The sequence below is a fragment of the Geotrypetes seraphini genome, chromosome 9 (assembly GCF_902459505.1).
Source record: "Geotrypetes seraphini chromosome 9, aGeoSer1.1, whole genome shotgun sequence".
NCBI classification, from domain to species: domain Eukaryota; kingdom Metazoa; phylum Chordata; class Amphibia; order Gymnophiona; family Dermophiidae; genus Geotrypetes; species Geotrypetes seraphini.
In genome coordinates this window covers 32,986,818-33,013,108 of record NC_047092.1, presented here as the reverse complement: position 1 = coordinate 33,013,108, position 26,291 = coordinate 32,986,818, and the positions used below count along the sequence as shown (strand labels likewise).

Genomic DNA, 26,291 nt, shown 5'->3' with positions numbered 1-26,291 from the left:
TTGGACACCCCTGCCATATATAATCGAATATAAACCGAGGTATCTGGTTTTTCCCCCTCCAAAAGGGGGAAATAAGGTTGGATTACCATGATAACCCAAATTTCTAACCTCAGTTTATATTCAAGTCAATCTATAAAGACTGTTCACCCTCCCTCCTCATCAGCTATCTCGTAGGTCACTAAACATAATACAAATATCTGTGATGCATATATCCCAAAGCTAACAAATTCACAACAAGGCCCCCACATAGGAAAACCACAACTACAAGCAACCACAAACTTAAATAAATGTAGACAAAAATCAAACTTAAACCTCAAGAAGCCATATGCAGTTCAACACCAGAGAAAGAGAAGCAGCACTCCACACTTTTGAATATAAAAAGAAAGCAGTGCAAGTTTATAGTAAAACTGCTTTTTCTGTTCATGAAATTAAAAATAAAATGATTTTTTTTCTACCTTTCTTGTCAGGCCATTTTATTCATGTTTATTCCAGTTTCTGCTTTCTTCTGTCTTAGACTGCAGACCCTGGAAAGAAAATTATCTTCCTCTTCTCTCATTCCATTCTTTACTTCCTCTCCTACATCCATCTCTGACTTTAACCTTTTCCTTTCAGTTTTCTGCCATTTATTTTTCTGCATCTCCATCTGCTTCTATTTCTCCAGGTTTTTTTTTTTTTTTTTGCTAACTCTTCCTTCCCTCTCTCCTCCTTTCCAGTCTCTTCTATTTCTCTACACCCCTTTATTTTCACTCTTCTAATCAGTATCTGCTGTCTTGCCCCCTTCATTAGCATATCCTTTCCCCTCTTTCCTCCAACAGCTCATCTATCTCTCTCTCCCTCCCTCCACCTACATCTAAGATCTCTCTCCATCACCTTTTACCCTTTGATGCTTCCAACAGAGTTGTGGGTAAAAGGCAGGCCCGACATACGAGGCAGGCAGCTGATTCCTCCTGGCGATGGCTTCAGCAGTCCTTCATGCTGTGTACTGGCTGCTGGAAGGAGGGGGAAGTGAAGAGTCGGCGGCGCATCCAGATTGTGAGCAGTCCTGTCCCAGTCCCGCTAAACCAGCTGGCAAAAGCGAAGTCAGACGCTGCGTGGACCTTTCTTCTTGCTAAATCGCTATAGGCTCTGCCAGTCTGGATTCCGCCCCTCTCTGAAGTTACTTCCTCATTTTGAGGGGTGGGATCAAGACTAGCAGAGCCTATAACGATTTAGCAAGAGGGAAGGCCCACGTGCCATCTGGCTTCGTTAGTGCCAGTTGGTTTAGCGGGACTGGGACAGGACAGAAGGTAGGGCTGCTCACAATCCAGAAGCATCACTGACTCCTCCCGGCGGCCAGAAACAGCATGGAGGATTGCCGCGGTTGCTGCCTGGAGGAATCGGTTGCCTGCCTTGCATGTCAGGCCTGCCTCTTAACTGCGACTCCATTCCCCCCAGCCCAGTAGGCTTAAATTTGGATATTTTTTAAAAATTATGATAGTAAACTCAAATGTAAACCGAGACCCCCATTTTGAGGCCATTTTTTTTTTGGCCCAAAAATCTCTGTTTGTAGTCGAGTATATACAGTATTCAAATCTTTAAAATTTAACATAAATGGTAATTTTTTTTTCCATACTACTCTGGTACTAAGTACTGATACCCCCTACTATTCTGATGCTTCAAAATCAAATACTCTTATCTTTATTATCTTTACAGATATTAAAATTAAGTATATCAATAAATACTGTGAGTACCTTCTCTACTTTTTTAATCTATATGGTTTTAGTTTATCCATTGTAATTTATTTACAGATTGTCTACTGTTTCTTCTGTTCCACGTTGGATTCTTCTATTTCATCAGTGCTTTTATAGTATTCTTTGTTTTTGTAGTTCATCTACTTACTGTAGATTAGTGTCTTCAATAGAGAAATTTTCTTTGGGGGGGGTGTGGAGGGGAAAAATTAGCAATTTTTAATTCTAAAATAATTTTGATTCTGTATGTGCAGAATTCAGTAGGTCGAAGAGACCTGTTGCATTCAAAAGATGCCTACATTATGGATAGAAAAAGTAGATTTTGACGGACTTTAAAAGTACTCTTGAGTTCAGTGGATTGGTCTGTCTCTTAGTCTCTCTCTAGTTATGCAGTGTGTGCACATTGTCTAGGGCCTAAAGGGGGCGAGGAACATAACATTCTGGGAATTCATGAGAGCCTCTCAATCTACAAGTTGTCCTCTCAGAAGTGTAGTACACTTCTCGCTCCATATTCGCTGTGATAAGGGAGGGGATTAACAGAAACGCAAATAACTTTTTCATATGTTATTCGCTGTTTTCTATTAAAAACCATCGTGAATATAGTGAAACCGCGAATAACATGGTGGGAGACCTTGTCTGTTCTTGAAGGAGAGGCAAAACACGGTGAAGAAAGTGCTGGGAATCGGCGGTGATTTCTCTGTGCAAGCTGATGTAATTTGGGGGGAGGAGCCAGCAAGCTAAAAACCATGAATAATCAAAACTGCAAATGCTGAAACCGTGAATACGGAGGGAGAAGTGTATCTTCACAGGACACATCTTCAGGGTAATGAATTAAAAGACCCTCTTTATGCCAAGGTAATAAGATGGAATGTTTCCCTTTCCCAGAGGTATACACTAACTTCTGGCACTGAATACAAGGCAAGTGGGTACTGTTTTTCTGCTTAAAAAAGGCGGATAGGTCTATTTTGCCAGTATAACGTATATACTGAATTGAATAAAAGCTTTAAATGGGCACCAACCTGAAGTATTTGGTACAGAATACAAAATCAGTAGAGACCCTATTTTGTTAAGGTTGTCATATTAGGTTTGCCATAGCAGTCAGCTTTGGTGCAAATTGATCTTCAGACTGTACCAAAGGAAAAAAGATAAAGAGTATTTGATTTTGAAGCATCAGAATAGCAGGGGTATCAGTACTTAGTTCCAGAGTAGTATGAAAAAAAATTATACATACCACCTTTCAAAACGAGTTACACCAATCTGTATGTATAATAGGTCCATGTCAACACATTTATTTTATCACCAGCCTTTTAGAGTTTTAGGGACTAAGGATTAATCCTATCACCAGTCTGAGCTGAGGAATTTTATAAACAAACTAGAGAAAATCTTTGAATGTACTTTGTTTACTGTAGTACTAGTCAGGGTGAACCCCAAATGACATTACAGCCAGTGGCATAGTTAGGGGGGGCATCTTGGTGGGGACCCTGGCACCTTTCCAGCCCTCCCATGCCATGCTTGCACCCTCCCTTCCACACCCCCACTCTTAAAAATATTTGTCAGTGTGAGCAACTTCTCCAGCCTGCTGCTCATGCCAGCCTGGCTCCCCTCTGAAATCCCTTCTGGGTCACGGGGCCAGGAAGTGATGTCGCGGGGAAAACAAATGTTGGAACAAGCAGCAGGCCGTAGCAAAGCTGACAAAGCTTTTAAAGAGGTTTGTGTGATGCGGGGGAGGGCATGGGGGTGCCACTGCCCTGGGCACCTAGTATCTTCACTACCCCACTGATTACATTTCTCTTTCCTAAAATTGCACATCACTTCCTCGGTGAATATTACTAATGGTTTTAGTCTTTACAACTTCTTTCTGAGGAAGAACAAAGTAAGAATTAATAAAAAAGTATCAAATCTAGCAAATAGGTAAACTAAGGGCTCCTTTTACGAAGGTGCGCTAGGGGCTTAATGCGTGGAATAGCGGGCAGGTGGTAAATTTTCGGCTAGCGCATGCTAATCCGGTGCATGGGCTAAAACCGCTAGCGCATCTTCGTAAAAGGAGCCCTAAGTCCCAGTTCAGGCTTGAGCATTTTAAGGCTCATACAAATGTAGGGGCTTCTCTCTTTAATATTCCTTTGAAAAATAAGGTTGGCTTCCAGTCTTCACTAGGTACAAAATGCACAGCCTAACAGCCACCTCTCTTTAAGATAATATCACACTTCAAACACCTCATAAGAATCTTCCACCTCGCGCTTCCTGGCTGTTAAGGACTTGGGAGGGGGGAGGTGTCTTGTTTTTGTTTTGCCCCTTTAAATTCCTTCCCGTTTGTACAAAAATATGTTGTTCCTTTTCTTTACTCTATAACAGTGGTTCCCAAACCTGTCCTGGGGGACCCCCAGCCAGTCAGGTTTTCAAGATATCCCTAATGAATATGCATGAGAGAGATTTGCATATAATGGAAGTGACAGGTATGCAAATCTCTCTCATGCATATTCCTTAGGGATATCCTGAAAACCTGACTGGCTGGGAGTCCCCCAGGACAGGTTTGGGAACCACTGCTCTATAACCTTCTGTCAAAGGTTGATATACTTCTCCCTCCGTATTTGCGGTTTCAGCAATCGCGGTTTCGATTATTCATGTTTTTTTAGCTTGCTGACTCCTCCCCCCCCCCCCCCCCCCAATTACGTCAGTTTCCATAGAGAAATCACCGATTCCAAGCGTTTACAGAGAAAATTGCTGTTTCCCAGCACTTTCTTCATCGTGTTTTGCCTCGCCTTCAGGAACAGGCCAGGTCTCCCACCATGTTATTCATGGTTTCACCATATTCACGATGGTTTTTAATAGAAAACAGCGAATAGCATATGGAAAAAGTTATTTGAGGTGTTTCTGTATTTGCCGGTCTGTTAATCCCCTATCACAGCAAATACGGAGGGAGAAGTGTACTTCTTTGTTGAGCTTTCTAGTTCAGAGCTTCATAGATAGGGCCCACAGGTTTCTTTTTAGGTCCCGGAGCTCTGGGTTCTTCTTTCATCTCTCAACAGGGCACAGTTGCCGACCTGTCAGTGTGTACTGTATATGCATTTTATTTTATTTTTTTTTAATATCATAACCACTTCATCTTATTACCTATGTTCTCCTTTTTCTGTAACAAGTAAAAATATAATGCAGAAAGCTATAAATGTCTTCAGTAAAAGGAAAGGATTTATTGCATTATGCAAAAGAAATATTCTGTACAAGAAAATAGTGATGCCTGTTTGAATTTAAACCACATGAATTCAGCTTCTAAGATAAGGAGGGACTAGCTTCAGCAATTTGAACAGCTGCAGATGGCATTTTAATGTTCAGTAATATCTTGTCATTCCTTCTGTAATTCCCCTACCTGCTAAGCACCAATATCTGTCTTATCATTTCCTCTGTAATTCCTCCACCTGAGTGCTGTGTATTGATGCACTTTAGATTGTAAGCTCTTTCGAGCAGGGACAATCTCTTCTATGTTTTGCTGTACAGCGCTGCGTATGTCTAGTAGCTCTATAGAAATGATTAGTAGCTAATGAAACATGAAAAAAAGGGAAATTTTTGTTTGGGAGGGTCAAGGAAAAATATATCCAACTCCCATATGTTTTGACTATGCATTTACATGGAAATCTTAAAAGAACAGCCCCCACCCCCAAACTGTAGAACACCTAGCCTCAACATTAAGAACTGCTTCTGTCTCTTCTGAGACAAAGCATTATTTTGGCAATCTAAAAATATACACGAAACAACTATGATAAAATGCATTGCCAAAAACAATTAAAACCTAACTACCGTTAATATTAAAAAGCCACATTTTCACTCCCTTGCTAAATGTAGCATAAATGAGTTCCCTACAAACTCCCAAGGAGATGGATTCCAGAGTAAGTGAGCAGTTCATGTACAAGCTCTTGTTCTAATCTTTGCATTCTATTTTATTAATCTTTTATATACTGCTCAAGCTAATTAAAACTATCCAAGCAGTGTACAATAACATCTACCTGTCCCATTACTACTTTCCAAAACCCTCTAATCTTAAAAATACCAAAACCTATAATCTTACTTAACAACCCATCACTAAACACATTAACATGTTCAACCACCCCATCTTCAATATATTCTACTGAAATCTCCATTAGACCCCCCCCCCTCTCCATTTGTGGGAAATAACCACATTTTTTTAGGCTTTCTTAAATGCAGGTCATCTCCTGCTGAATGTTGGGGCCTCTCCCTCCCTTCATTCGCATGCACTTTTTTATGAACACTTAAACCTGCTTCTGAGCAATTATAAACCTCTGCAGCTTTATTTTATCTGCGACTTCTGTGGCTTTATTGGGACATGTGTACAAAGATACAAAGGTACCTTTTATAAAATAGGCTGTGTCATGTAGGTGTCGTCTTGCCCTTTCAGCCTAGACAACCTATATAAGATTACCCTCCAAACGTATACTATGGGGTTCTTTTACAAAGCATTGCTAAAAAGTGGCCTTAGCATGCCCACTGTATGTTCCTCATGTGCTAAAGCCAGTTTTAGCACTACAGTAAAATGGCCCATTTTCAGATTTTTATTAGGTGCCCTGTGCATTTTTAAAATGGCTGCTTCTGTTACATATGTAGACACGTGTGCTCTCTGCATGTATTTAGAAAAGGCTGTCTCTGTTCTGATATTTGTTTTATATTTAAAATTGGCCTTTTTAATAGTTTTTTTGAGTAGGGCTTACTGGATAAGTTACTTAATAATCTCTACATATGGTGATTCCATCGGGCTTTCTTTCAGCTTATCATATATTGGCATTCAGCATGCAGAGTCCTCTGTACGCAGAGAACATTCCAAAGCTGAATTCATTTGTCTTAAATCAATCGGATGTTTCCACATTGTGGTGACATTATGCTTTTGTCATATTTCCACCATCAATGCCTGAACTCAGTGGTTGAACTCTAAGACAGATTTGATTAAAAAAGAAAAAAAAGAGCCTTATTTTACCCACCAATAATTCCAACTATATGTTTTAATTTGATGGATCCCTTGATTATGCCTTTTGTGGAATGTCCCTGATGATAATTCTTTTGGCTTTATTAAATTACTTAATGCCACTTTTCTTCTTATCAGATTGTGGAAGGAATGAAGAAGCATAAATGGAGCATTGAAAACATTACCTTTGGATCTGGTGGAGCTTTGCTGCAGAAATTAACCAGAGATCTCTTGAATTGCTCCTTTAAATGTAGTTATGTGGTGACCAATGGACTTGGGGTATGTTCTGCAGAACATAGTTCAGTAAATGGAAGAGAGCAGTCTATAGGCAATCCCACCTGCATTAGAGTACAGAAAAGACCACATTTGGTCTGCTGACAAATTGAAGGGCTAACCCTTTTTTATTTTTTCCAATTTGATGCAAGTTAGAAAGAATTATACAAAAGGGGTCCAGTGTATGGGGGCAAGAGAAGCATGTGGGGGAAAATGGCCCCCTTTGCTACGCCCTTAGTTTGTAAAAAAAAAAATATTGGTTTTCAAATTTGAAATAATTGTGATGCACCACTAATTCAGTAAGTTTATAAAAAAATTGTTGTTTAGAAGGAGATATATGGGTTTTCTTCAATTGCTGTTGAACTAATCAGGGCATCTGAATTTAAAACCTTAATCTGCATTTCCTTAGCAACAGCAGCAGATGAATCCAGAGACCAATGGGATAGCCCACATCTACCAGCAAGCGGAGATAGAGAAACTGATTAACAGGTGGTCCTATTGGCTGGCACTCCTCCTGTATTGTCAGTATGCTCTATCTCCCAGCAGGGGTTGATCGCTATTCAACTAGCTCCTGGATTCTGGCTGTGGCTGGAAACTCATTTTCTCCTGTTGAGATTTTCTCTTCAGTGAGCTTGCAATTCTATTTCTCCTGTTGAGATTTTTCTCTCCAATGAGACAGGAGTGTCCGGCCTCACCCTCCCTCCTATGATAGAGGGTCTAGCTGGGTCTCTATTTTTTTCTTCTTTCCCTACAAAAAAAAAAAAGAGACTAAACTAAACTAAACCTTGGGTTTATATATCGCACCATCTCCACGAATGCGGAGCTCGGCACGGTTTACAGGAAGAAAGATGAGAGAGGAACTACAGTGGAGAGATTAAAGAGTTAGGTGTAAAGGGGGAAGGTGAGAGGCCTAAGAGGGGGGAAGTGTTACAGTTTTGAGAATAGCCAGGTTTTTAGGTGTTTGCGGAAGAGTTGGAGGGAGCTTGAGGTTCGGAGAGGGGAGGTGAGGTTATTCCAGATCTCAGTGATTCTAAAGGGGAGGATGACCCAAGTTTGCCTACATGGGAAATACCTTTTATGGAAGGGAAGGATAGTTTAAAAATTTGGGAGGATCTGGAGGAAGTAGGGGTTGGGGAGTTCCAGGATAGAGGGATAACGGCAGGAAGGATGCCATGTAGGATCTTGTAGGCCAGACACGCACATTTGAAGTGGATCCTGGGGATTACTGGGAGCCAATGGAGCTTAGACAGGAGTGGTGAGACATGATCAAATTTGCTTTTCGCGAAAACAAGCTTAGCTGCGGCGTTCTGAATCCGCTGAAGTCTGTGGAGGCTTTTCTTGGTTAGGCTGAGGTAGATAGAATTGCAATAATCCAATCTGGAGAGGATGATGGATTGTACTAGGACTGCAAAGTGTTTTTGGTGAAAATAGAGTCTGACTTTCCTTAGCATGTGAGACCACATTTACTTTCCATGATTGAGTACTCTGTGATGCTCAACCAGTTCTTGCCGGCGTCTAACAGCCCTGTAAGCCGGGTTGTGAGTATGCCTTTTTTTACATTGCAATTGCAAGTTCTATTTTCTTGTTGTTGGTGTTATGTTTTATGCTTCGGAGGATGCGGTGGCTGTGCGGTTGCGTGGTTCACCTGATGTTATTTCTCAACCGCTATGCTTTGTTGGGGCGGTACATATTTTGCTGTTTGTGGAGACTATATTTTTTTGGGGGGGATATGTTTCAGTGGAGAGCCCCTGAGTTATAGTTTGGGCTCGGTTGGATGGACCGGTGCCTTCCCGCGTGCGGGAGACACAAGCTTGTTTTCAAGTGGGGGCGGGGGGAGTCCTCGCATTTGCAGCCTGTTTCGCTGAAGCTGTCCTTCGCGCAGCATGTGCCACGGCTGTGGTCGGGGTGCTACTGGATGGACGCTGTTTGGTGGAGCCCGTGCCTTTTTGCGAGCTGGTGGATTGCGCTTGTGCTCCGAGGCTGGCAGACGCGCTGCGGCGTTCTTGCGGTTTGTTTCGGCGGCTTATTTCTCTCTACACCTCCCGCGGTCTCCCTGTTTTTACCTCACAGTTGCAGGGGGCCGGCGAAACAGGCACATGCTTGTTCTCTTGCTCTGCTGAGCGTGTCTGCTGAGTTTCCCACTTGCCGCGGCTGGTATGTTGTTTTTCCCGTAGGCTGGGAGCCGCTGTCTTACAGTGAGGAAGAAGCTCGCGCTTCTGCGCTGGTGGGGCCGCCACAACGTTCGGTGCATTTCTCTGGTAGCTGGCTTATATTGGCATCTGCTGCGGCTTCTATGCCTTTGAAGTCAGATGTGTCGGAAGTTGCTAGCAGTTTTTTCTGCTTTCATATGGCATTGGGGCTCAGTGTGTGGAAGTCTCCCGAGTTGCGTGATTTGCCGCGATGGCGTTATCTCCTGTGGGGGTCTCTGCAGGCCCGTTAGAGAGAGGTTTGGCTCTATCCTTCACCACCCATTTTCGGCTTACCTCTGTACTGGGTTGGTAGAAGAAGTGACTCAAGGTGCAACTTAGGTCAGCCGCAGGAGACTTCCCGGTTTTTCATTCGGGTGTCTCTTCATCTCTCTCGGGGTCTCCAAAGGATAAGACTATGTAGGTTTGGTGCCATTTCTGCAGCGCTGGATGTGTCTGGTGGCGCTATTGAAATGCTTCCTGCACATTTGGAGCAATTTTAGGGACGTATTGGCTATTTCCGATGTCTGTTGGGCATGACTATCTTTTTCTGTTATAGCGTTACAGGGTCTATGGCCGGGGTGTCCCATCATTTTCCTTCCCTGGGTCATATTGAACTGCAAACTCGCACACAAAAAAAAAAAAAAAAAATTCTCCAATGAGAGGTTACCCTTTCAGGGCCGTTGTATTTGGAGTAGCTTGCATGCTGTCTTCCGCTTGCGCAGGCTGCCGCAGATTACTCGTAATCATGCTTACGTTGCAGGCCTAGTCTGTTTTAGGAGAGTTCCTTTCTTCTATTCAGAACTTCCGTCGCTCCTCCAGCTCGTTCTCTGTGGAAAGGGAGATATGGTAGTCTCAGGTTCCGGGCCTTTGAATTTTTCTCCCATTTCAGATTCTTTCTGGGTGTCCCTATGTATTGTGTATCCCAAGGTGCCGTTGGTGCGAGTTCCCTTCCTGGGTGGCTGTAACTTGGGACAATATTTTCTGCTCTTCCGGAACTAGGAGTGGTTTTTCCATTTGCTTCATGGTACCCAAGAAGGGGAAATTGGTCAGCCTGGCAATGGATTTCATATGGGTCACTTAGTTCTCAGAGTTTGGCATTTCATAAGAACCCATGAGATTCTTTGTATGTATTCTCATGTGAACACCTCTCAGCAGTTTCTCCGCTTGGTTGTTCTCAAGCGACGCTTTCTGTTTAAGCAGCCATCATTTGGCCTAGCTGCGGTTCCTCTAACATTTTAGTAGTTGTTGATGGTAGTGCTCGCGTTTGGGCGTATAGAGATGCTTTATTCCTTGCTGGTTGATTCGGCCATCTTCCAGCTAGGTCATTTGACAAACGCACTTGGGTGATTTATTTTCTCCATTCTTTGGATATGCAGGTTCAAACTTCCGCGGTGTTCTCTTGTTCTATGCCACATTTTGGACTATCTGGGAATGTTGTTAGTCCCGTACGAGAAGAGTGTGTTTCTTCCCAGGGATGGGGGTGACCTGTTACACTCTCAGGTTCCCCTCCTTCTTCTTCTTCAGTCACCAAAGGCATGTGTATGGGCTTCTATACAGGTTCTAGGATATATGGTGGTGATTCCACTGGGAACTTCAGTTTGCTTTCACGTGATCACACGGCAGCAGTCACCTTTGTTCCGGGGGTGCATGGTATCTCACAGGCTCATCGGGATGTCTAGGCGGCCCCTCAAGCCTCGCTCATTGTGATTTGTCACCTCGACAAGATTAATCCTTTCAAGGCATGCCTTGGTCTTTGCTGGACTGGCACGTTGTCACCCACCATCCCAGGCTGGCGGGTTGGGGGGCTCAGTGCCTTCGATCCTCAGTGCAAGGAGTCTGGTGTTACCAGGTGACTCAGTACTCGTTCATTCTTCTAGGCTGCAACGTAGTCTGGCAGCCGTTTCCTGAGTTTCAGGGGTTCGGGAGTTTCGGACCATTCTTCCGGCATGGCGATACATGTCTTTGGGAAGTGTTCTTGCGGTACTGTTTCCCCACGGACGGGACGGTATGTGATGTGCTCGGTTGGGCGAGCATAGTTCTGGTCTCCTTCCATGGGTGGAATCTCGTCTTCCTCTTCTGTCTACGCGTCATTTTATAGGACGGGAAAAGGATTTGGATAGCCTTTCTCACCACTCAATCTGAGCATTGCCCGTCTTTTGTACGTTAAACTATACAGCGTAGAGCTCGTCTTTTGGTGCAGGTTCGTATGGTAGTAGGCCTAAAATCTTCTTCATCCTGGAATTTGGGAGCTAATCACTCAAGTGTTCCTGCTCTTTGTTGAAGGGTGAGTTCTCCTTGAGTTGGACCTCATGGCCTCGTATCGAACTTCCCAGTTTTCTAGTTCCTTCTGCGGATGCGGGAAGTGGCAATCAGAGGGGGTAGCAGCTTGCTTCTTTCTCACCTCTGGTTTCTCTTTTTTGGGGTGTTTTCCCCTGGCAATTGCTTGGACGGGTTTGGTTTCGCAAGCTCGCTTTTGGGGCACTGTAATCAGGGAATCTCCGGATTGGCTGCACCCTCCTTGCTGTGCGGATCTGATGTGTCTTTCAGCCGGCCACTCTGTTGTGATTCCTGGTACTTCCGGATTTGCTCACCAGGGGTACGTTCAACATGGTTATTCGTACTCCTTTGGTGTTCGGCCTGGGCTTTTGATATGTCATAGATGCCGTCTATGGGTTGTACAACGCAGGTCCTTTCTTCTCTGCTCCAGGCGTTACAGACATCTCCTTCGCCTGTGACTTAGACTTCAGTTTGGAGGCGCTTCCTTTCTCGGGTGTTTCTCTGCCTTGGCACTCTGCCTGGCTTTTAGGTGTTCTGTCCTTTCCTTTTTGGCAGAGTTCTTTTTTGGCACAAGTGTCTTGCCAAGGGTTTAGCGTTTAATTCCCTTCAGCTTCCAGTGCCTTTTTTAGCTTGTTACAAGGGCTAGGTATCTTGCTCTTCACTTGCTTCTCAGCTTCATGTAGTTCTTTTCCTAAATAGAGTAAAGTTTAATTGTACATTTCTTAGACAGCCCTGTCCGCAGTACTGTCTTGAGGTACTTCTTCGCAGTTTCCCGAAGGCTTCCTTTCATCCTTGTCTTTTGAGACTCTAATAGGCTGTGCCGTTGAACATGGGGTTGCTTGTGGCCATGGCTTCAGCTCGGTTTTCTGAGTTGCAGGCCTTGTTCGGTGGGGATTCCTCTTTCTTATTTCCGAGATCCGGGGGGGGGGGGGGTTCAATTCGGTCGGTACCACATTTTCTTTCTAAGGAGGTGTCTTCCTTTCTTTTATGCCACTCTCACTTTGCCTTCCTTCTTCCTAAGAGGAGTAAGGGGGGGGCTGTGCATTTATTTGCTGCATTTTTTTGGAAGTGAGTTGTGTTCTCCGCGAGCTAGGTTTCTAACGACTTTTCGTTGTTTCGATTCCTTTTTCTTCATGGGGGCCTTGAACGTATGGCGGCGTCCAGTGCCTCCGTTGCTCGATGGGTCCGGGAGGACGTTCCTTACGCTTGCTTGATGGCAGGGTCGCGGTTGGCGGAAGCCCTTCATGTCCATTCCGCCTGAGCGATGGCTTCTTCTTGGTCAAGCCCAGAGCTTTTTTCTTTGGAGGAGTTTTGTCTCACGGCTTCTTGGTCTTCTGAGAGTGCTTTCTCTCCGCTTTGATGGTTGGATGTGGGGGCGCATGCGGTGGTTGCGCTTCGTGCTTCGGTTGTTGCGGAGGCGGCGTTTGCTTCCCACCCAGATTGCAGATTGTTTTGCTATATCCCATTGGTCTCTGGATTCATCTGCTGCTGTTGCTAAGGAAGGAAAAATTATGTTCTTACCTGTTAATTTTCTTTCCTTTAGACGCAGCAGATGAATTCAGAGCCCCACCCTTTCTGGATATTGTTGTTTTTTTTCTTTTGCAACTTTCGCAGTTTGTTGTTATTGATGGTTATGTTCTGTATTATTGTCTTTTGAGATTTGTTATGGGAAAGAAGTTTTTTGCATGATATGCCTATTGATGGTTACGGATGCTTGGGCAAGGAGCTATACTGACAATACAGGTAGAGTGCCAGCCAATAGGACCACCTGTTAATCAGTTTCTCTGTCTCCGCCTGCTGGTAGATGTGGTCTATCCCATTGGTCTCTGGATTCATCTGCTGCATCTAAAGGAAAGAAAATTAACAGGTAAGAACATAATTTTTCCATCTCCAATTTTGCCTTGCCTGCTTCCACGGTAACTAGTAGCACAGACTGATAGTATAAAGCCAGTGGGAAAACTGTAGGAAGAGAGCATTAAAGCAGTAATTGCAGCAAGAGAGCAATTGCACCTTTGTGATGTAGAACAGTGTTTCCCAAGTCAGTCCAGGGAGTACCCCCTTACCAGTCAGGTTTTCAGGATATCCACAGTGAATATACATGAGTTTGATTTGCATTATATGCAAATCTTTCATGCATATTTATTTAACAAATTTCTATTCCACATTATCGCTGCAAGTTCTAAGTGGAATACAAATAATTGTATCCATAATAAAATCATGTTCGCATGCTACTAATACAATGTACACTACATAGACAAAGGCAGAATAGAAATAATCTGTTCCGTCATGCAAACATTTTAAATAAACACTAGACTTTCATTTAGCTTGCACGCCAGATCCTCATTCATTTGTGGATATCCTGAAAACCTGACTGGCAAAAAGGTATTCCAGGAACAAGTTGGGAAATACTGTTGTAGAGGATCTGTATTGGTAGGGGGATAGAAGAGAAATGAAGCCCCACCTCCTCCAATGCGAAAAGTAGTTTGAACAGCAGTAGCAAACACTGATTTAACAATTATTTAGCAATTACTGATCTACACCATTCCTCCTATTTTCAGCTCTCTTGATCAGACACAGAGACCCAACATTGATATAAAATACACACCACCACCCCCATGCAAGCAAAATATACATGCACTGACACATGCATATTTATGAATATGCAGACATACTAGCTCTCAGACACACACACAAGGATGGAAAGAATTTCATGAGCCATACTTTCCCCATGTGTTAGGACACAAATAAATGCAGTGGGTTCCCAAGCAGTCCTTGGTGGTATTGCTTGAGAATCCATGATATACTGCATTTAACTTGTTCACTGGGAACCCAACTCTTTAATTTACTGACTTTGAATATGGAAGTTCATATGGTGGTTTCTTGATTTGGTAGCTAAAGGCATACCTATTCTCTTTATAGTCACCTTCTTATCCTTCACCCCTACCTTCTAAAACCAACTCTCCTAACAATGTAACTCAAAAACTTGATCTAAATCTTGTAAACTGCATAGATTCCTTGCAGAAATTGTGGTATATAAGACACTGTATTGTATTTTATCTACTTTACCTGTTAAGACCCCCTTTTTAACTTGGTGATTTTGTAGCTCTGAATTTCTATAGCATATTTCTAGTGGGAAGGCTCTATTTACTTCTCTTGGGAAGGTATTAACTTTTAAGTGTTGTAACACGTTGAACTTTTTCTGAACATTTCCCCCATATTTTCCAATAAATTCTAGGTGAATGTCTTTAAAGATCCCGTTGCCGATCCTAACAAAAGATCAAAGAAGGGTCGTCTGTCTTTGCATAGGACAGCTTCTGGTGATTATGTCACCCTTGAAGAAGGAAAAGGAGATCTTGAGGAATATGGACCTGTATGTATTTTACATAGTTTAGATATTGAAATAAACATTTCTTTGACAGCAATAGGAGCACTTGCTTAACTCTGTTTTAAATCAAACTGAATAAACTGAGATTTTTTTAAAGCTAGACAGACTCAGCAATAAATAAAATTGTCAGCATATTTCTTCTAAAAGTTGTAATTTGTCCTTAGGCCACCCTTCCTTCTGTCCTGTAAAGTATGGTGCGACATTTTAGAAATTGAAATTAAGTCATCAGGTCAGGATGTGTCAAGTTCTATTAGTGCAGGGGTGGGCAGCCTTTTTCTTTGAGGACTGCAACCCAGTCAGAACTATCTTGTAAATTCTTTGGGTTGTATTTGCAATGTTTAAATAAAGAATTACAAAAAAAAAAAAAATTTCCACAGTGAATATTTATTTAAATATTTATAACCCGCAAATCCACAATTCTAAGCAGGTAACAAAATCATTATATATAACAAAACATATTAAAAACACAAAAATACACATTCATGATATGTTTGCATGAACTGCCTTCATTGTATGCAAACAGATCTTATGCATATTCATTGTGAAAATCTGGAAAACCTAGCTGGGTTGCAGCCCGCACCTGCACTAGAGTTTAGAATCTGCCAGCAGAGTCTGTGTTAAAATACATTCAGGAATGGGTATTGATCCCTAGTTGTCTGTGGCAGGAACACTCATTTTAGAACCACATAAATATAAATATGTTGCCATGTTGGCTCTATTGATAAACATTTGTGCCGGCACATAAGTGTGTTCTGAATTACATGAGGTGGAACATGTGGCTGACAAAACTTTATAAACATACATGTTATATTGTCCTAGACTGCCAGTTTGTATTGAGGGTGGGGTTGAGTAGTATCAACCACTGGGTGGATAAGGGAGTGACCTCCTAATCCCTGTAGTGGAGCTCTGTTCAATACGAGCACTTTTTTTTTAAAACCTAGACATCCTGGGTATCGGGTGTAAATCCCAATGCTAATCTATTTGGACACAGATACGCATTTCCCTTCTGAAAAGGAGAATACAAATTTATTTTTAGACCTGCCCTAGTCTGGTCCAAAATATGCCCAGACTACACCTCCTTGCCATATGGATGTTTTTTTAACATATATATATATATATATATATATATGTATCTCTGCTATTTAGAACTGGGATATAGACATTCAGGCCCTGATTCTGTATAGGACGCCCGGGAGGGGTGTCCTATACAGAATCGGGCCTACACTAACCCCGATTCTGTAACCGGCATCCATGTTACAGACGCCGGTTAGAGTAGACGTGGCCGCTACACTTAGCGCGGTAAGGAATCTCCCTGCCTCGATAAGTATAGCGGCCGCCTGTCTGATCGCCGGCAGAAGGATGCTGAACCCCTCCTGCCGGAACGCCGCCCCCCCCTAGATACTCCTGATCGCCGGCAGGAAGGTGCCCAACCCCTCCTGCCAGAAAGTCGCACCCCCTCCGGACCCCCCACGCTAATGACACCCCCATGCTACTATCTCTTTCATGACCACCCTAACCTCCCCCCAACAAACCTCTAAAGTGTTGGCCGGCCTAAAGGGTCTTGCTGCCGTCCAGCCAGCAGGCCCGCCTCGTTAAAATGAGGCGGGCTCGCCCCCTTCCTTTCTCCGTTAAGTCTAAGGCCTGATTGGCCCAGATTCTAGAAGCCTGGACCAATCAGGCCTTAGGCCTAGCGGGTCCACCCATCTCCACTAACCCTAAGGCAAGCCTGGGCCAATCAGGCCTTAGGGTTAGTGGGGATGGGCGGACTCGCTATGCCTAAGGCCTGATTGGTCCAGGCTTCTAGAACCTGGGCCAATCAGGCCTTAGACTTAGTGGGGATGGGCCGGGAAGGGGCGGGCCCGCCTCATTTCGATGAGATGGGCCTGTTGGCTGGACGGCAGAAAGACCATCCGGCCGGCCAACACTTCAGATGTTAGTTGGGGGGAGGTCATGGGGGGGGTGGTAGCGCGGAGGGGGTGTGGCTTTCCGGCAGGAGGGGTTGGGCACCCTCCTGCCGGCAATCGGACAGGCATCTGCTATACTTATTGCGGCAGGGAGTTTAGGCAGTCTTGCGGGCCTCCCTAGGCTCCCAGAGGCGCCTTCAATATAGGCAGCCCACCTGGGGAGCATTTAAAAAAAAACCCCAAAAAAAACGTGCATCCCAATTGGCTGATTAGACAGCTGTAGGATGCCTACAGCTGCCTAAAATCAGGACGCACTTTACAGAATCAGGGCCTCAGTATAAACATTAAAATGCTGGTTTATGCATGTCTAAATGCAAATAGCACTTCCAAAATAAGTACTGTGAGTGTTCAGCGCTCCTGTTAAAATTTTAACAAGATGGGAGTGTGGAAGACTGCAAAGAATATCTTCGGACCTATGGGTGGAGGTGGAAGATAATCCTGTGCGATATGGCTGCCTCTGTTGGCATGAAGCAGTTTGGCCATCTTACCCTGCAACCTTCTGCCAGTTATGTTTTAACATAAGCACTTTTTATGACTTGTGAAGGGCAAGGAGAAAATAACAAATTTCCATGGTTGTGATTTTGCTACTGACCCACCATAAAATGATGTACAGGGATCTTCAAATACCCTTAATTAGATCAACATTCTTAACAGTACCTCACAAGCTACAAAGCGCACTTTTCCTCTAGGATGACCTGTATACAGGGCTGATTCTGGATGGATGTGAGATTTGAAGAGCTAAGAGAAGGATTTGATACAATGGGCAAAACGTACTTTGAATTCATGTCTAATGCTTCTTTATATATTCGTTGCAGGATCTCCTCCATACGGTTTTCAAGAATGGCAAAGTTATGAAGTGTTACTCATTTGATGAAGTACGATTCAATGCTGGACTGAAGAGCCATGAACTTGAAGTAGTGTGTCACTGATTTTCATTCCATTGTGGTATATCATGTGTATGTAATGCAGAGAGATGGTTTTATTGTACAGATCTGTATAACTTCAATGTTTGAGACACTGTAGCCATTTTTTTTTTAATTTGTTGATTTTTATGGGCCTACCACACTGCCATTTTATTTTTTGGTAGTATTTAGCAAAGCTGTAATCAGGAAATTTAAACTTGCAACCTAAAGCTGTATTTACGGATTAGGTTTGGAGGGGTCTTCTGAGGCATACATTCATGTACAGCATATCACCTTAATTGCATTTCCTTATGGTTGTTAAAATTTTAAGTTTAAACTTGTATTTTTGTACCAAAAAGTGTAAAAATATATTTAAAATTTTAAATGATGGCTCTCTCCAACTTGGTTATTTTTATGAGCAGTAGGTAGATCTTGTCCATTGATCATCAGATAAAATTTGGCCCCTCAGAAGTTTGTTAGAAGTTGGGTTATAGCAATTATTGTATATTTAAACTCTGAAACTGAGGACTCTGTTATGCAGTATTTGTATTAATACTTTTACCCTGAAAATACTTTTTTCTTTTGTTGTGAAAGGTCAGGTCACAGTATAGATATATGCAAATGAAATGCCAGATCTAAAACGGAGACTTTAATTTTATACTTTAGTATAAGCTCAGTTGGTCATTGCACTATAAAGCTTAAAAACTAGTTCTCTTCTGATAATTGTGGAAGTAGCCTGCTTTAGTATACTTATGCATTTATTTTGCATATTCTTTAAGTGACATTTTATTTTGAAGCAACATACTAGAGTGGCTAGTTATACTTCTTTTTTTATTTTTATAATGTGTTTTTTTTTTCATTTGTGTGCCTTCAGACTGGTTACAAAAATTGTAAAAAGACATTTTCCGTATACTTTATTGTTGACAAAACCATTGAATAATAGGAAAATAAGTAACTATTGTGTCCATTTTCTCCCCTTTGGTATATGGGGCACTCCTGTATCAAAAAATGAAGGTGAATGTTTTGATAGCAGTAAACTTTACATTTTGCATCGTAATGATGGAAGATATATGCTGCCAAAATATCAAACTAGCAACCAGTTTACCTATTTGGTTATAGCAGAAGTCAAATTTATCAAATCAATCGTGAGTTCTTCCTTTTTTTTTTTAAAGAAAAGAAATGACTGAGCAGAAGAAAAATAGGGTACTGTATTTAAGATTAAATCCTCTTGGGGAAAATGCGCTGACTTGTATGCCAAAGTATCAGCCTTTACTTCCTATATGGCAGGAGTGTCAGAGTCCCTCCTCGAAGGCCACAATCCAGTCAGGTTTTCAGGATTTCTCCAATGAATATGCATGAGATCTATTAGCATACAACGAAAGCAGTGCATGCAAGTAGATCTCATGCATATTCATTGGGGAAATCCTGAAAACCCGACTGGGTTGCGGCCCTCGAGGAGGGACTTTGACACCCCTGCTATATGGGATCTAATTTTCACCATGATGTGTTCCATCTTGATGGAAGCTTACTTCTGTTGTGTGTTGTAGTTGGAATAAGAAAACTGGTATGCTCTAACATCACAATAAAAATTCAAAGGGAAAAGAGATTTATTAACAGCTCTACAATGTGTATTCTGCTAATCTTGACCATAAGTTTGCAAGTCTACCTTGGCTTATTTAGATTTGTATCCCAGTGAGCCTGTGAATAATTTTTGTTTCATCTTCCTATTAGATATGTCTATTATTCTTATACTGTATTTCCAAATTTATGCAGTTTAAAGAGGCATTGCACTTCTCTTAAGCATAAGTTTTCCTTTTTTTTTTTTTTTTTTTCAGAAACTGTCTTTTTGCGATATGCTATTCTAGGGCTCCTTTTACAAAGCTGCAGTAGCAATGCACCAAAGACTATAGGAATTGAATGGGCTTCGGTGCATTTATCGCGGCATTGTAAAAGGGGCTCTTAACGAAGGAGTATTGATACTGATTTTTATACTTTATACCTGCCTTTCTCTGGCATTTTAACTCCTTGACATTTAATTACAAGTTTTAAATTGTGTATATAAAATTGTTTGCCAAGTCTTCACTAATACAGAGAAAATGTATATATACGTATTTCATGCTGCCTTCTAGAAATGTATATTTGGAAACTTTGTGCTAGATGGGAGGGCAATAAAATGGCATTTATTCTGAACCAAACAATTGTGCCCTTGACTAAAACAAATTTGGAGAATGTTGTGGATACATGGTTTTGTTTTTGAGATCTTGTGCACCATCGAATGTTTTTATGTTCATATGTTTGGAGATCTTTGCTAGTAATTTAGGTTATGTTGCTGCATGTATTCAATTTCAAAAAGTCCAATTGCATTCTCATTTTTCTGTGTTAGGAGCCCTTTAACTTAATTGTGTTAAAACAGTTAACATGCTAGAGCAGTAACTGTCATGCCACCACAATAAATCGATGCTATTCACATTACCTTTGCATGTGACCTGCATGCTGTATTAAGGGGTTAGAGTTGAGCAGGTTATAGAAACAAAGAAAGAATTAGAATGGATTACACACTGTATTTAGCACATAATAATAATAATAATAACTTTATTTTTGTATACCGCCATACCCAGGGAGTTCTAGGCGGTTCACATCAATTAAACAAAACTTAATAAGAAATTACAATAAACTATCTTTACAAGTAAAGAAGGTATTGGAACAAAATTAACAAGAAATTACAATTGATCATGGTTACAGTTGATCATAATTACCGGCAATGAGGTGATAAAGATGGGCATGCGAGGGGGGGGAATGAGTAGGTCATTGGAGTTAGTGAGATGGGGGAGATCTAAAAGAGGGGGGAGGGGACCGGGCGAGTTGGGTCGTTTGAGGGAGGGGAGAGAGAAATGGAAGAGATGGGATTAGGGATATTGAGCGTGGAATAAATGCGTTTTGAGTGTTTTTCGGAAATCAAGGTAGGAGTGGGCCTTGAGCAGAATTTGGGCTAGCCAAGTGTTCTGTTTGGCTGCCTGGAAGGCGAAGGTTTTGTCGAAGAACCTTTTGAGGTGACAAAAGTTTTAGGGAGGGGAAGGGCCCAGATTCACTAAAAATAGGGAGTCAATTGTTGTTGGCCGATTTTAAAACAGTGATTGATTCACTATCTTTTTTGCATGCAAATGATTTGCACAGAGGTGCAAGTCATTTGCGTTCAAACTCCCGACTCAATGCGATTTGAGTCGGGGCAGAGGCCAGACAGTAGTGACAGGAGAAGCAGCCTCCTGTCGCTGCTGTCAGGGCTTCTGCTGTTTTTTTTCTTTTTCTTTAAATGGCATTGATATTTTGCATGTATAACATACGCAAAATATCAGCCCGATTTAAAAAAAAAAACAAAAACCAACAAAAAACGCCCCCCCCCTCCCTGAACCCCAAAAAATGTCCCCCTATGCTGATGCCTACCGCCATCGCTGTCCAAATTATGGCAGGGGGGATTCCCTCTCCCTCTTGCCATCGGGCCAAAAACAAACGGCAGGAGGAGTAAATGTTTTAAGAATTTTTGTGGTAAGCCTTATTTTGGGCGCTGTGTGTTAGAGCTTAACCCCCATTAGTAAAAGGGTCCTAGAGATGGTAGAGGGGGTGAGAGAAAAGCTATTTAACTGTAGCAGGCTATAGTAGAGCCACTCCCCAATTTCCGGGAATTCTGCATGCAATCATGCCACAGCGAGGTGGTCTTGCACAAGAAAGCCTGTCAGTGCATTGTACCACTCCTCACATTGTGCAAGGCACAGAGGCTTCAAGTGGCGTGTAAACAGTTTCTAGGACATGACTGGGATGAACCTTGTTGCCCCTTGGGATTGGTCAATTCAGGATAAATTACAGATGTTGAAGGCTTCAACATGTACAACATATTTGGTGAGAGGAGGGCATTCTAGCTTTACCCAATGACTTGTTTCTAATAACTTGCTTCCCACCAGAAGCATGCGACCAAATAGAGAGGGCCCCTTCCCTGCATTATATTCCCCCCCTTATGTGTTTTCACAGAGGAGAGATGGAAGTAAGGGAAACCTATAGTACACATGTTGAGCACTTGAGTAATAAAATCCACCTGTGTCACAAATCATGGGCAGTTTGCCAGACTGTATATCCTGTTAAGATTCTAATCTAGTTTAGGAATAAGATGATCCCATTACAGCTATCTTAAATGAAGTAAACCACTTAGGGATTAGTTATATAAGGTGAAACAGCAAATTTGAGCATAGACAAGTTTAAGCAACACTGGGGAAGCTACTGAATTTCCATGTTGCTGTTTTAATTTTATATAAACATCTATGCATATTCTTGATGTGTGCATTAATAGCTGCTGTCTTATGCCCAGATTCAAAGGAAGGCCCAAAGGAGGCTTGGGTCATAGGTTGATGAATGGCCCGCAGGAAAGGAAGAGATGAAGCCTCTGTATAAGTCTCTCGTAGGATCCCATTGATCCATTGTACTGTGTGCAATTCTGGAGACCACACCTTTTGAAAAGATAAAAGCAGAATGAAATCGGTCAAGAGTGTGGCAACTAAAAGGGTCAGCGGTCTTTGACCTAACATGTATTGGAACAGTCTTCAAGATCTCAAAATGTGATCTTTGGAAGAAATGCAGGTGATGGGAGATATGATAAGAGACATTAAATGCACAGGAGGCAAATCTCAGTTGAAAGGAAGTTCTGGAATGAGGAGTCATAGGATGAAGGTGAAAGGGGATAAACTCAGGAGTAACGAAGAAAAGGCGGCGAATTTGTGGAATAGTCTCCCAGGAGAGGTGTTGGAGACAGATTGTATCCAAATTTAAGCAAGAGATAAGTACATAGGATCTCATAAGGGAGTGGATGATATGGATGGGCAGACTGGATAGCCCCTATGGCTTTTATCTGCTGACATTTTCTATATTTACTTCTCTCTAGGGTACACTGGAGCTATTTTATTTATGTATTCAATTTTCTGTACTGTTCTCCCAGGGGAGCTCAAAATGGTTTATATGAATTTATTCAGATACTCAAGCGTTTTTTTTCACTGTCTGTCCCAATGGGCTCCCAGAGGCGAGCGATGAAGCTAATAAAAGGTATGGAAAATCTGAGCTACAACGATCGCCTCAGAAAACTGGGACTTTTCACCCTCGAGAAGAGGAGACTGCGAGGGGATCTGATCGAGACTTTTAAAATACTGAAAGGATTCGATAAAATAGAACAGGAAACACCTTTATTCACATTATCGAAGGTGACTCGGACAAGAGGTCATGGACTGAAGCTGTGGGGAGACAGGGCCAGGACAAATGTCAGAAAGTTCTGCTTCACACAGCGAGTGGTTGAATGCCTGGAACGCTCTCCCGGCAGAGGTTGTGGAGGAAACCACCATTCCAGGATTTATGGGCATATCTTCTTGAAAAACACATTGAGTAACTAAGGTATTCGCCAAGGTAGACCTGGCTGGGCCTCCGCGTGTGCGGATCGCCGGACAAGATGGACCCATGGTCTGATCTGTTGCTGGCATTTCTTATGTTCTTATGTGTTTTTTTAAATGTTTTCACAATCCTGGAGCAATGGGGGGGGGGATTAAGTTTCAAGTTTGTTAGGTATTTATATACTGCCTATCAAGGTTTATCTAAGTGGTTTTTACAATCAAGTATTTTCCCTATCTGTCCCGGTGGGCTCGCAATCTAGCATGCCTAGGGCTACGGAGGACTGAGTGACTTGCCCAGAGTCACAAGGAGCAGCGTGGGTTTAAACCCACAACCCCAGGGTGCTGAGGCTGTAGCTTTAACCACTGCACCACTCTAGAAATCAAAATGTAGTAAAAGTGAGTTAAGTATAGGACAACGAAGCCATTGTGACATCACTGATGAGGTTGGCTCTTAGGCATTGGTGGAATGAGGCATTATGATGTCACAAAACCAGCTCTGGTTCTTAGAGGCTGAAACTTTTCACACTATTTATTCAATTTTCTATACTGTTCTCCCAGGGGAGCTCAGAACGGTTTACATGACTTTATTAAGGTACTCAAGCATTTTTCCTTGTCTGTCCCAGTGGGCTGACAATCTAATATACCTAGGATAATGGAGGGATTAAGTGACTTGCCCAGGGTCACAAGGAACAGTGTGGGTTTGAACCCACAACTTCAGGGTGCTGAGGCTGTAACTTTAATCACTTTGCCACACTTTCTGTCTGATGCTACTTGTTTTGCTGGTTGTCATTATGTTGGTAACTGTTGTGATTTTACCGACAATATCTAGTTTCTGTACCTTGTGGTGTTCTTTCATTCACAGCAGTTTGGAGGAAAAGGTCAAAGATTTCACTGCATTTATAACACACCTGAAATAACAAACTGGTTCCAATTCCTGATATACAGACTTTTTTTTTAGACAAAAAAATGATGGAAGCAATGCATTATTGCATGAATATGAAAACTGGAGTCTTAGGTTCACTTTCAGAAACAAGGCATTTTTGAATATGGATATCTGATATTTTTACTTTAAATGGAATCGAACACTTGAGCAGCCAAAGAGGCCAACCTCACTACACAAAAAAGTGGATGAAACAACAGCAAAGGTATGAAAAATAATAAATACATAATAAAAGTGACTAGGATTTTAAAAAAAATATACAAGGGTTCAAAAAGCTTATGCGCTTTCATATTTTCACAGGAAATGGGGTAGAAGTGGTAAGAAGGGGTGTTAGTAGGATGCTGGAAAAAATGTATCGCAAAAAAGGATGATTGTGTGGAAAAGTGATGGAATTTGCTTTTGCGATATTTAGGCCCTCTTTTACTAAGCTGTGGTTGAGGTTGTGGTTGAGCGCTAAATCCTACGACACTCAGGAATTCTATGAGCATTGGAGTATTTAGCGCTCCGGCCCGTCGTAGCAACCTCTACTATGGCTTAGTAACAGGAGCGGTTAATAGATAGTGTCTAAAAAAAAAAATAAAAGTGTGGAAACGTTTTGAAGTTCCCTCGTATATATTTACTCTACAAAGCAAATTCAAACATACATTTGTAAGAACTGAGTGGTTGTTTTTGGAGGGAGGGGGCAGTTAGTTTTTGTAACATTTTAAAAGATATACACAATTAACAATTCCTATTATTTAATTTACAATCTATTCCAGTGTTTCTCAAATCGGTCCTGGAATACCCCCTTGCCAGTCAGGTTTTCTGGATATCCACATTGAATTTGCATAAACTCAATTTGCATACACTGCCTCCATTATATGCAAATGTCTTTCATGTATATTCATTGTGGATATCTTGAAAACCTGACTGGCAAGGGGGTACTCCAGGATCGAGTTGAGAAAAACTGCTCTATTCAATGCAGATGGATATGACCAGTGGTTCCCAAACCTGTCCTGGGGGACCCCCAGCCAGTCAGGTTTTCAAGATATTCCTAATGAATATGCATGAGAGAGATTTGCATATAATGGAAGTGACAGGTATGCAAATCTCTCTCATGCATATTCATTAAGGATATCTTGAAAACCTGACTGGCTGGGGGTCCCCCAGGACAGGTTTGGGAACCACTGGAATACGACACACACAAGAAACATGAGGGTTTGATTTCAGCGCTCATGTGGCATCAAACTTATCTTAGTTTAGGCTGGGTGAAGAGCTTGCTCCAACAACCACGCAGACGTACAATGTATTACCCAAAATCAGACAATATTTTATTTAATCAGAAAATGAAAATGTGACAACACAAAATGTATTTAGCAAAAGATATTGTCTCAGTTGGTATGCTTTGGAGGGATTGGTACAGGTAGATGTTAAGGCAAAAAATATCTAGCTTTAAGTGATCAGCCCTAGCTTACACAAAGACATGCATCGATTTTTATAACCTTCTCTCATGGTTGCACCTTGTACTCTTATGCCAATCAAAACTTATCTTGTCATATTGCAAATTTGCTCCTATGTACCATATTCTATCATTTCCCGGTAACCATAGTTGCACTTATCTACAAATGACCAATCAGTACACAATTCCACAGTTTTTTCCTATAGTTCTGTCTTTTCCTTATTTGGCAAATTAAAGTTGTTTTTTGTGTTAGCTAGTGTCAGGTAGGGCCTAGGTTCAGTGCATTCCTAAGACCTGACACCTATATCTTTACATACAGGCTTGTTTTGCTGTGCTTCTCTGTACTAGGAACCATATATCTTCTTGCTCACGTGATCCAAGTTCAAATACATGACAGGCCTGTGTTCTTGCAGCAAAAGCTTGGTATCCTGCAGGGCCTCAGCCTGCTTCTTTAATAAATTAAACTTAAGCCGGTTGAAAATGAAATGCAGGGCAGGCCTGCATATAGAGCTTTGACATCAGTTAGTTAATGAGAGTTCCACTTCATGTGGGACTGAGGGCCCTTGGGGAACAGAGGGCCCTTCCTCACCGGGTTACAAGATTTTATCTTTAAAGATAAAGGCCCCATTCCACTTCATCCCTGCCCTCGCACGAATCTCATGTCTCCGAGCTCGGGGCTGCGTCTAGAGGACCTCTGCACAAGCACAGACATCGAGGTGATGACATCATGCACATGCGTGTGATGTCATCACATTGATATCCGTACATGCGCAAAGGCCCTCCAGATGCGACCCTAAGTTTGGG

General features: G+C 42.2%; 1 protein-coding gene across 1 annotated transcript in view; it reads left to right on the top strand.

Moving 5' to 3' along the window:
* Window positions 1-20,072, top strand: part of NAMPT (nicotinamide phosphoribosyltransferase) — a 59,007-nt gene extending 38,935 nt beyond the window's left edge. Inside the window, exons 9-11 of the mRNA XM_033959280.1 lie at window positions 6,835-6,975; window positions 14,671-14,805; window positions 17,600-20,072. Of these exons, the coding sequence (XP_033815171.1) occupies window positions 6,835-6,975; window positions 14,671-14,805; window positions 17,600-17,713 (390 nt within the window). The 3' untranslated portion in view covers window positions 17,714-20,072. The remainder of the gene's footprint in view (window positions 1-6,834; window positions 6,976-14,670; window positions 14,806-17,599) is intronic.
* The last annotated feature ends 6,219 nt before the right edge of the window (window positions 20,073-26,291 follow it).